The 12,154-nt window shown below is 41.9% G+C and overlaps 1 protein-coding gene across 6 annotated transcripts in view; it reads right to left on the bottom strand.

Moving 5' to 3' along the window:
• LOC140486018 (casein kinase I) overlaps nt 1-12,154 on the bottom strand; it is a 226,840-nt gene that overhangs the window by 50,052 nt on the left and 164,634 nt on the right. For all 6 annotated transcript variants that reach the window (XM_072584567.1, XM_072584575.1, XM_072584558.1 and 3 more), the window contains exons 7-8: nt 8,099-8,184; nt 7,912-7,996 (exon numbers count right to left, since the gene is read on the bottom strand). In XM_072584567.1, coding sequence (XP_072440668.1) covers nt 7,912-7,996; nt 8,099-8,184 — 171 coding nt within the window. The remainder of the gene's footprint in view (nt 1-7,911; nt 7,997-8,098; nt 8,185-12,154) is intronic.

Here is a 12,154-nt window from a genome sequence, read left to right as displayed (position 1 = left end):
TCTGACAACCATACTAAAACTCTTGCATCAATTACAGAGAAAAGGACAGCCATGGAAATGGACCCAGGAATATGAGGAGGCTTACTGGGAGGTGAAGCAAGTCCTATAAAGGTTGGAAGTGTTGACTCCTTTTGACCCAAAGTTGTCACAGCAATTGACATGCCTTATGGGGTTGGCGCTGTGCTGTCATGTATCTTACCAACTGGAGAGAAAAGGCCCATTGCCTTTGCAGTGAGGTGTCACTATGCCCAAGTAGAAAAGGAAGGATTGGGCAGTGCACCCATTCCCTTTACGGCAAGCAGTTAAAGCTGCTGACAGACCACAGGGCATTAACCTCTATTTTTGCACCATACACATGGATTCTGTCAATGGCAGCAGCACATCTGCAGAGACAAGCACACGCTCAATCAGCCTATTCATATAAAAGGATTTACATATGAAGGAACTGAAACTAAAATGATCATTCTAAGCGATGAAAGACTCAAGCGAACATTGTTTAACATTACATTCCATGACACTGCAATCCTGTTGCTCTAAATTCTGTGTTGTATGATTCTGCTCCACAACCACCTGATGAAGAAGCAGTGCTTCGTAAGTTAGTGTCTTAAAATATCGCCATGCCCCCACCTCCTCCAAGACTTCTGTTTCCCCGGCCCCCAACAGCTCATCTTCACCATGGATATCTAATCCCTCTACACCTCCGTCCGCCATGACCAGAGCCTCCAAGCTCTCCATTTTTGCCTCTCCCGACGTCCCCAACAGTACCCTTCCACCGATACTTTCAATCATTTGGCTGAACTGGTCCTCACCCTTAACAATTTCTCCTTTGAATCCTCCCACTTCCTCCAGACCAAAGGGGTAGCCATGGGCACACGTATGGGCCCCAGCTATGCCTGTCTCTTTGTTGGCTACATAGAACAGTCGATCTTCCGTAATTACACCAGCACCACTCCCCACCTCTTCCTACGCTACATTAATGACTGCATTGGCCCCATCTCAAGCCCCCGCGAGGAGGTTGAGCAATTCATCAACTTCACCAACTCATTCCACCCGGATCTTAAATTTACCTGGACCATCTCTGACACCTCCCTCCCCTTCCTGGACCTCTCCATCTCCATTAATGACGACCGACTTGACACTGACATTTTTTACAAACCCACTGACTCCCATAGCTACCTGGATTACACCTCTTCCCACCCTACCTCTTGCAAAAATGCCATCCTGTATTCCCAATTCCTCCGCCTCTGCCGTATCTGTTCCCAGGAGGACCAGTTCCACCACAGAACACACCAGATGGCCTCCTTCTTTAGAGACCCGCAATTTCCCTTCCCATGTGGTTAAAGATGCCCTCCAACGCATCTCGTCCACATCCCGCACCTCCGCCCTCAGACCCCACCCCTCCAACTGTAACAAGGACAGAACGCCCCTGGTGCTCACCTTCCACCTTACCAACCTTCGCATAAACCAAATCATCCGCCTACATTTCCGCCACCTCCAAAAAGACCCCACCACCAGGGATAGATTTCCCTCCCCACCCCTTTCTGCCTTCCGCAAAGACCGTTCCCTCCGTGACTACCTGGTCAGGTCCACGCCCCCCTACAACCCACCCTCCCATCCTGGCACCTTACCCTGCCACCGCAGGAACTGCAAAACCTGCGCTCACACCTCCTCCCTCACTTCCATTCAAGGCCCTAAAAGGAGCCTTCCACATCCAAAGTTTTACCTGCACATCCACTAATATCATTTATATCATCCGTTGCTCCCGATGCGGTCTCCTCTACATTGGGGAGACTGGACGCCTCCTAGCAGAGCGCTTTAGGGAACATCTTCGTGACACCCGCACCAATCAACCACACCGCCCTGTGGCCCAACATTCCAACTCCCTCTCCCACTCTGCCAAGGACATGGAAGTCCTGGGCCTCCTTCACCACCAGACGCCTGGAGGAAGGATGCCTCATCTTCCGCCTAGGAACACTTCAACCCCAGGGCATCAATGTAAACTTCAACAGTTTCCTCATTTCCCCTACCCCCACTCACCCTAGTTCCAAACTTCCGGCTCAGCACTGTCCCCATGACTTGTCCTACCTGCCTACCTTCTTTTCCACCTATCCGCTCCACCCTCCTCACTGACCTATCACCTTCATCCCCTCCCCCACTCACCTATTATACTCCATGCTACTTTCTCCCCACTCCTACCCTCCTCTAGCTTATCTCTCCACCCTTCAGGCTCTCTGCCTTTATTTCTGATGAAGGGCTTTTGCCAGAAACGTCGATTTTGCTGCTCCTCGGATGCTCCCTGAACTGCTGTGCCCATCCAGCACCACTAATCCAAAATCTGGTTTCCAGCATCTGCAGTCATTGTTTTTACCTTAAAATAAACCTGTTGGACTATAACCTGGTGTTGTGTGATTTGTAACTTTGTACACCCATCATACAAAATCAGACACGGACAACCAGAGAAGCATGGCAATGCAGTTGCCCTGACAAGGCAGCCACTATAGAGAATGAGGATGTTCCTGGATGGAACTTTAGAATTGCATACTTTTTCCCAGAAAGAGAAGTTGCTGGTGTCAGTGATTCAGGTACAGAATATACTCAGAACGGCCCAATCTTGAGCAGAGTGGTGGACTTAGTTCTGGGAGGGATAGCCAGTCATGGAAGTCACCCAGAATTACTCCCTTACCTGTCCAGGAGATGAGAATTGTCCATATCAGATATTGTCCATATATTGTTTGATGTGGGGAATGAGTGTTGTTATCCTTCCCCTGTTAAGCGGAAAAGTGCTAGAAAAGTGCACCAATGACACCCTAGCGTGGAGCAAATTAAGGAGACAGCCAGGAGCTATTTTTGCTGGTTGAATGTGGACTCCCAAATTGAGGAGAAAGGAAGTCATGCAAATCCTGAGCATTAGTAAGAAAGGTGTGATTGCTGTTGCTCATTCATCCATGGGAATGGCCTCAAACACCGTGGCAGCAGACTCATGTCGATTTCATAGGGACCAATATAGAGGGACAGATATCACTAGTGACCAAGGACGTACAGTGGTCCAGTCCTGAAGAAGGGTTACATCTGAAACGACGACTTCTCCATCTCCTGGTGGATTCCTGAAGGGCTTATGCCTGAAACGTCGATTCTCCTGCTCCTTGGATGTTGCTGTAACTGCTGTGCTTTTCCAGCAACACATTTTTCAGCTCTCACCTCCTGGTGCTGCCTGGCTTGCTGTGTTCTTCCAGTCTCCTACCTGTCTACTTTGGATTCCAACATCTGCAGCTTTTTTTGTCTCTAACTAAGTTGGTATCAGCAGGAGCAACAATACACCAAATGGATGAAATATTTATCAAGTTTGGGAACTTCAAGCAAGGCATGACTGATGATGTTCAACAGTTTGTGGCACAAGAGTTTGAGGAGCACTTGGAAATTAATGGAGTCAGTCATGTGAAACTGGCTCTGTATCACCCTGTGGCAAATGGCCAGGCACAGAGATTTGTACAAACCTTGACGCAGTCCTTAAATGCTTCACAAGGGGAGGGGTCGCTAGAGCAGCGACTCAAGTTCTACAGCATGTACAGGAACACACTACATGCACTGACCCAGTGCTCACCAGCATCGTTAATGTTCAACCACCACCTGAGACCAGAGAGGAGGTAGTGTGAAATCAAGGAGGACAGATGGTCACAAGAGTGGGAACCTCAAGGTCAAGGGGGTGCCAAAGAGGAAAGGCCATTTTGGCCTAGACTTACACACCTCAGGGTAAAATTGATCCAATTGTGGTGGTTTCCCAAACAGGGTTGTTATCACATACAGAGCAGAGCAGGAGTGAGTGAGTGTGTGTGTGTGGCAATGTTCCTTGGAGAGGACCAACTGTGTTGATTGAGACATGTGTCTCCCAATCAGGGCTGGCACTATCCAGACAGGAGTCAAGAGTGGCAAGAGAGGGACATGTCTGTGGAACAACAGGAGCTTCCAGAAGCTTGGAGACTACTCTAGAAAAAAGTTCCTGAGACGAGGAGACCTGTAGGAATTCTAGGATTCACCAGCCCCGAGAGACTGATCATATCAATGTAAGCCACAGAAAGGTCATTTTTATTTCCATTTTTTAAAAATTATTTGTGATGATGTACATACAGTATCTTAGAGGTATGCAGCATGAGATAGGGCTCATCCATGCTGACCAGCTTTTCTCAACTAAACTTGCCCCACTTACCTACGTTTGGTGCAGATCCCTCTAAACCTTTCCTATCCATGTTCCTGTCCAAACAGCATTTAAATTTTGTTCTTGTACCCCCCCTACATTTCCTTTGGCAGCTCGTTCCATAGACACATCAATCTCTACAAGAAATAATTGCCTGTCAGGTCCCTTTTAAATCACTTTAAACCTATGCCCTCTCATTCTGGACTCCCTTCCCCAGGGGAAAGACTTTGGTTATTCACCCTATCTATGCCCTACATGATTTTATAAACTTCTATAAAGTTCACTCCTCAGCGTCCTACGCTCCAGGGAAAAAGAAAGTCCCAGCCCTATCCAGCCTCTCCTTATAACCCAAACCTTCCAGACTCAGTAACATCCTTGTAAATCTTTTTCGCACCATTTCAAGTTTAATAACATCGTTCCTATACAGCAGGATGATCAGAATTATACATTAGCTACAATGCCTGTACAATAGCTTTAACTGCTGGCAGTTTAAATATTGTTAAAAGGGATATTGAAATAAAGTGGACCTAGTTGAGTTATGCAACCCAACTCCCTTTAAACGAGCAGGTCAGGTGATCCAGAGCTGGGAGCTAGGGGAGGTAATCTAAAACCAATTGTGGAGCAGACAGCTCTACAATAAAATAGAGTATTCTCTATTCAAGTTTACCCTTCATCCAATTCTACTGAACCACAACATAATAAAGGCCAACATCCCATTTGCCTTCTTCTCTGCCTGCTGCACTTGCATGTTTACTGTTGGTGACTGGTGTACAATGACACCCAAGTCTCGGTGCACCTTCCCTTTCCCAATCGAGCACCATTCAGATAGTAATCTGCCTTCCTGCTTTTGATACCAAAGTGGATAACCTCATATTTATCTATGATACTTCATCAGTCTTGCATATGTCCACTTACTCAACTTGTCCAAATCACACTGACATTTCTCAGTACCCTCCCACTCAACTTTATGCTGTCTCCAAACTTGAAAATATCACATTTAGTTCCATCATTCCTGTCAGTACACTATTCTAATCCCATGCTCACAACTTGTGCATGACCTAATAGAAAGTCTTCTGTAAATCCAAGGAAATGACACATCCACTGGGCTCCCTCTTATCAACTTTACTGGTTATGTCCTCAAAAAATTTCAGTGAATTTGTCAAGCATGATTTCACTTTTTTAAATCCATGCTGAATCTATCCAATCATATCACTGTTTCCAAGTGTTCTATTAAATATTTCAAAATGGGCACCAGCATTTTCCCCATGACCAGTATCAGGCAAACCAGCTGATAATTTTCTGTTTTCTTTTTATCTGCTTTTGAAAAGAGTGGGGTTAGATTGCCTATAAAGCCTTGAAAGATGGCCATCAATGCACCCACTATTTCTAGTGCGCTCCCTTAGGTAGACTAGGTTGAGGATTATTTGACCTTGGGCATTCATTAACCTTTAATCCCATCAATTCCTGACTAAAACTAATTCTTTCAGTTCCTACCTCTCATCAGGCACTGTGTTTCCCAAACAACGTATTTAGTTGGTCTGCTACCTCTTTGTTCCTCATTATCACTTCCCCTATTTCAGACTGTATTTGCTTTTGCTAACCTTATTCGCTTTACAAACCTATAGAAGCTTGTGCGATCAATTTTTATGTTCTTTGCAAGCTTACTTGCCTATTCTATTTTCACCCTCTTATATCAATCGCTTGGTTCTCTTTTGCTGCAAATCTAAACTGCTCCCATTCCTCAGATCTGCTGCTTTTTTGGTCAATTTGTATGCCCTTTCTACGATCTAACACTATCCCTAATTTCCTCGGTTAGCCAAGCATCTCAACTCCAGGACATCTCAGCAGGAGCTCCTCACAGTAGTGTTTCAGGCTTAACCATCTTCAGCTGCTTCATTAAGTACCTTCCCTTCACTACAAGAAATTAGGATGTATGCTGATGATTGCGCAATGTTCAGCACCACTGTCAACTCCTCAGATACTGAAGCAGTTCATGCTCATGTACAGCAAGAACTGGACAACATACAGGCCTGGGCTGACAAGTGGGCTGACATTTGTGCCGTGTAAGTGTCAGGGAGTGACAGCCATCAGCAAAACTGAATCCAAATGTTGGCCTTCATATTCAAAGGCATTACCATTACTGAATTCCCCCACTTTCAACATTCTGGGGGTTACCAGTGACCAGAAACTGAAATGAACCTGCAATATAAATATTGTGTCTATAGAATTTAAAATTCTATAGTGAAAAATTTAAGTCCTGACACCCAAGCTGTTCTCATCAGCTACAAGGCATAGGTTAGAAATAGGATGGAATATTACCCTCTTCCCTGAATGGGTGCAGCTTAACTACACTCATGAAGCTCAACACTATCTAGGGCCAAGGCAACCCAGTTGATTGGCAAACCATCAAAGACCTTAAATTATACTCCATTTACTATCGCACACAGTGGAGTAGCATGTACAATCTATGAGATACACCAAGACGCAGCGTGCAGCAACATGTCAAACCTCCGTCCACAGCACTTTCCAAATTCTCAACCTCTATCATATAGAAAGATGTCAGCAGCAGTGATAAAGGAATACCAACAGCATGCAAGTTCCCTTCCAAGTCTCAAGCTTGGAAAAGTATTTATCACCACACAAATACTCACTGTCAGTGGCATTAACCTGAATCGCCCTTACTAACAGAACTGTGGGTATGTAGACATCACATGGACTAGACAGTTCCAGAAGAGAACTCACCACCACCCTCTCAAAGGCATTTGGGCTTGTTAATAAATTCTGGCCTTGTAGTGAAGCTCATACCCCACTAACAAATAAAACAAATTCACGCAAGATATACATGCATTGTTTAAAAGGTTTTCCAATGTATAGATAATGCATTAATAATCTTCAGAGTTTACACCTCCACTCTAGAGTGCCTAATGAAGCGGACATAATTCCATAAAAATAATCAATCCTGCTCATTTCATGGCTCATATGGAAAGAATCACCATGAAGATGAGCTGTGGGGGGTCACCTCACATCCATGGTCCTCCGCTCCACTCAACACAACTCACTGCTTTTAGAATTAAATAAAAGAAGAGGGAAATATAACTGAACTGCATTATGTAAGTTGAATAATGCAAAACTCAACTTATAAACAAATTTCTCCTCTTCTTTGTCTCAAGGTTTAAAACCTGGTCATGATAAACTCTTCCTGTTTTTACTTCATAACCCCTGTACTCATTTTCTTCTGAAATGTACTGCAAATCTCAATGTAACCATGCTCAAGCTGTGTGCCTTGCAAAATCACAAATGCAAAGGTAGTTAATACTGTAGACAGTCATTATAAGTTTTAAAACCATCATATTCAGCTTCAGATCCCATCAGCAGCATAAATTTGAATCATCTGTGAGTAATGATGCCAGATCAGTAGAAAAACAGTTTACCATTAAACATGACCTCAACAACTACGAAAACGTCAGATCTAAATGCATACAAATACTAACATTAAAACAGCATGTTGTTACTTCCCTCATCTTCCTTATAAAGGATAGTGATGATACCCCATCAGTGCTTATAGTTACTAATCAGGTACCTTCGAAAACTTGCACATTGCAGTGCTATACTGGTCTCTCATGGCAGAAGATAACTGATACTGAATTCAAATGGCAGAAACAGATCTAGACATTAGAAACTTGAGAATCTCTCAATCTGCTCAATGACTGAAAGATTACCTGGAAAATTTTCACATAAAACTTCAACTGGTGTTGCACGCTTGGTGTCCCCTATCTTCTGATATCTTTCTTTTAACGTGTCCGCCTGAAAATTAAAGTAAACTCAGCTTCATTAATCAAGACAATGCTCAACTCTAATTAGCAGTTTGGATTTGGTAAGCAGAGCAAAGGGAAAATAAAAACTTGCCTTAAGGCCCTGCCAAGGAAGACTGCCACGGAGGAAATACATGAACATGTGACCTAATGCTTCTAAGTCATCCCTTCTGCTTTGTTCTGAAAAGAAAATTCATACAAAATGATTAAAATATTTCCCTTTAAAGTTTCAAGGCGTTAAAGAGCAATTAGAATATTTTAATACAAACAACTAGTCTTTATTTTTGCTATTATTTAAATTAATTGCTTCTAATGCAAGTATGTTTTTAAACAATTATTTTATTTATTTTGCTGCTTACGAAGAGACTTCAAATAGTAACTGGCAGTTTTCAAGAAAATAAAGATCAGTTAGCAATTATTATACTGCACAGATATAACAATAAAAACACACAACATTTGGAAGGGGTAGTAACACAGTATAAGGTACTTGTACTGGAATTAACTCTGAAGTTGAGTTTGGTTTTAATTTTGGGTTAATAGTTGATGCTAATGCTTAACTAAAATTGAGAATATCTAACTACTGCTTTGCACATAAACCTGATTATTCACCGACATTAATATATTTTTGTACAAAATTACTCTCTTGGCCAATAAGCAGCAATACACAGGCTTCTCACCATTGTAATTTGTAATGATGATGATATCCTGGGGAGGTAACAGATTTCAGGCCATTTGCCCATTTTACTCTGCAGCGGATTTTCCTTTCCACAGAGCAGTAAACGTGGACTCGGCCATACCAGCGTTCCTCCATTCTGAAATTTAGCTCAATACTTTTGGTATCAAATATGCTTACATTCTCTCTGCAGATCTATATTATTCAATCAAGGTTTTATACCGCAATAATCTAGTGGGTTCGGAAGTTGTCGATGTTGTACTCTATTCCTCTTCATTCTTCTAAAGGTCCACTTTCTAATGATTTGGAAGACTTAACATCAACTCAGGGCAGAGTTGCAAAGTCGCATGACTCCAGTTTGCCAATCATTTGAACAGAACCTCTGGGTTCTTTATTAATTATTGTTCTATCAAGACATTTCTAACCAACCTATTCAGAGATGCTAAGAAACATCTGTGGAGCGGGGGGACTTGAACCTGAATCTCAGAGTTCAGAGGTGAGGACATTACCACTACATGACTACAGACCCTTATATCATGAAATAATTGCAGAATTTAGAACAATTCTAATTGTCTTGGCAATGTCAACCAGAAATCTATCATGTTTAACAGCTCCTGAAAAAGCCCAAAAGGTGTATCTGTTTGAATCACCTGATTGGTCCAAGTTCAGAAAATAGGGTTCATCATAATCACAGTTCAAGTGTCAGCAGGGATCTCAATATTTATTAATGGTTAAAACTGCAAATTAGCACCATACATATATTAAACAATTTGTTTATCATCAGAATAAGATCACACAATTCATTAACAGGTTGCTGTACATGGTTGTTTGAAGGACAGTAATCAAAATGCCAGGTCCATTGTAGTCCAAAACCCATTAGTGAATCAGGCTGATCAACAAATGCTGGGGAACTGACTGACTATCTCAGGTATCACAGTACCAGTGTCTGAAAAAAAAATCAGTGACTTCCATCTCCCCTAGTCAGCAAATGATTTTAAAATCAAATTGACTCCAAAGCAAAACCATTTACCTCAGATCTCATCAAAGATGATGATGATTCCCCAGTTGATCATTACACAATTAAATTTTAGCCTTTGTTAAAAAGGCATCATCAAGCTTTAACAAATTCACCTCATGTTGCCGAAATGGCATTGATGTCTTTGAGGAAGAGAAGAGATAATGTCCCACAGCACATTACTGGTCAGTTCATTTCACGTACTGTCAGATTAACACACAGATTGGACAGTTTCTGTTGTAAATCGATATCTCAAAATAGCAGAAGTCAGCCAGGAAATAGTAATCTATGCAAAGTAAAACTATTTTGTTCTTCTCCATAGTTAAGATAACCACAAAGGACCCAGAAATGAATGGTTCAAGTATGCTGCCGGAACTACCATTTACCTTACAAATTCAAGTGTATTTATTCAAATTATCAAATCATTCAACATGACTTTGTATCTAGCTTTCAACATAATTGTCATATTGTGGGCTAAAGACAATTACTGTACTAATCAGTTTTAATGCAAAATGTGACAGTGAATTATAAGGAATAAGCTACATTTGCATTAGAAAGAGTGCAGAAATATGAATCACACATTGCTATATCTAAAAACAGGATAATTTCCAAGAAAATGTTACAGATGTGTAAGCTTTACAGTTGAGGAAAAGGGTGGTCAATGAGACTGATTAAATTATACAAAGCATTAAACGGTTCAGACATACAGAATCCATATTACAATGCAAAAGCAGGGCATTTGGCCCATCATGCCTGTACCAGTTTTGAGCACGTTGGCTTAGGGACACTGTCTAAAACCTTCCATTAGATCTCCTCAAAGACAAATCCTCGCCAAGAAAATCATCCCAAATTTGCTAATCTTTCTTTATAACTTAACCTTGGAACCATTCTGATAAACTGCTTCTGCAATCTCTCCAATGCATTCACATGCTTTCTACACGTGGCAGAACTGTACACAATAGTTCAACTGACATCTACTCAGTGTGTTATGTTCATCATAACCTTCCTGCTCTTGTACTCTATGCCCCTATTTATGAAACCTAGAACACTGTAGGTTTTAGTAACTGTCCTTTCTCGCCATGCTAACATCTTTAATGACTTACATACATACATGTCCAAGTCTCTCTATTTCTGCTTGGTGTAAACCATAGGCTACACACTAGTGGGAAGTATGTAGAGGAACATATCTGCAAGGGAATTGCAAACGTGTGCAAACAGAGTAGTTATACTAGGCGACTTTAACAATCTGACTATAGATTGGGATAGTGATAGTGTAAAGGACAGCAAGAGGCAATCTTTCAACAATTGTGTTTGAGACTATTTTTTGAAGCAACCTGTGTCCAATTGAATAAGAAAAGTAGCATTGCTAGACCTGGTCCTTGGGATTAAGAAAGATCAATTAGATCAAGTGATAGTAGGAGAATATTTGGGAGTCAGTGATTATTGTATCATAAATTACAATCAATAATCCCCCAGAAGAATAACCAACAAGTAAACAGTTGGCTTCAGTGGTGCAAAGACAAAGGTGAACCAGACAGACTGAAAGGTAGGGTTGGCAGGAAAAGCAGATACGAGGTAATGGACTACCTTTAAAAAGAGCAGAAGTGTCAGGCATAGCCACGGTATATTCTCACAAAGGAAAAAAGGTACGGCAAACCAATCCAGAGTCCCCTGGAAGATGAGGAAATAGAAACTAAGTTAAAGAAGAAACCAGGTGTTGCTGACAGGTGTCCTGTGGAAAATACAACTGAGAGCAAAGTTGAACGCAGAAGGTCCAGATGGGAGGTGAAATACATAAAGACAAGCAAAGAGACATAATGAGAAAAGGACTGGTATCTAACATATGGGGAAATCCCAATATATTCTCTTGGCACATAAACAGAGAAAAGATAGTAAAAGAGGAGTAGAGCTAATTAGGTAGCAAAAAAGGGAATTTACACATGAAAGCAAGAAGCATGACTGAAGGGTTAAATGAATACTTTGCATCTGTCTTTACCCAGGTGACAAATGCTGCCCAAGCCATAGCGACAGAAGGTGAAACTCACACTGGCACCAACCTGACAATATGTCTAATTGGCCAGGTATGTCCTGTACATAGAAAGCAGGACAAATCCAAATCAAGTCAGTTACTGCCCCATCAGTTTACTGGCATTCATCAGTAAAGTGACAGAAGGTGACATCAACACTATCAGCAAGTATTGCTTGCTTAGTAATAATTTGCTTGCTGACACTCAGATTTGTTTTCAGCAGGACCACTCAGCTCCAGCCCCGTTTATAGTCTAAGTCTAAACATGGACAAAACAATTGAATTCCAGAGGTGAGGTGAGAATGTCAGACCATTGCTATCAAAACAACATTTGAAAGAATGTGGCATCAGGAGCCCTGGCAAAATTGGAATCAATAGAAGTCACAGGGGAAACTCTCCACTGGTTGGAGTCATATCTGACACACAGAAGGATGAT

The sequence above is a fragment of the Chiloscyllium punctatum genome, chromosome 2 (genome assembly GCF_047496795.1).
Source record: "Chiloscyllium punctatum isolate Juve2018m chromosome 2, sChiPun1.3, whole genome shotgun sequence".
Lineage (NCBI taxonomy): Eukaryota > Metazoa > Chordata > Chondrichthyes > Orectolobiformes > Hemiscylliidae > Chiloscyllium > Chiloscyllium punctatum.
The sequence above is the reverse complement of the archived record's forward strand: the minus strand, read 5'-3'. Positions and strand labels throughout refer to the sequence as shown.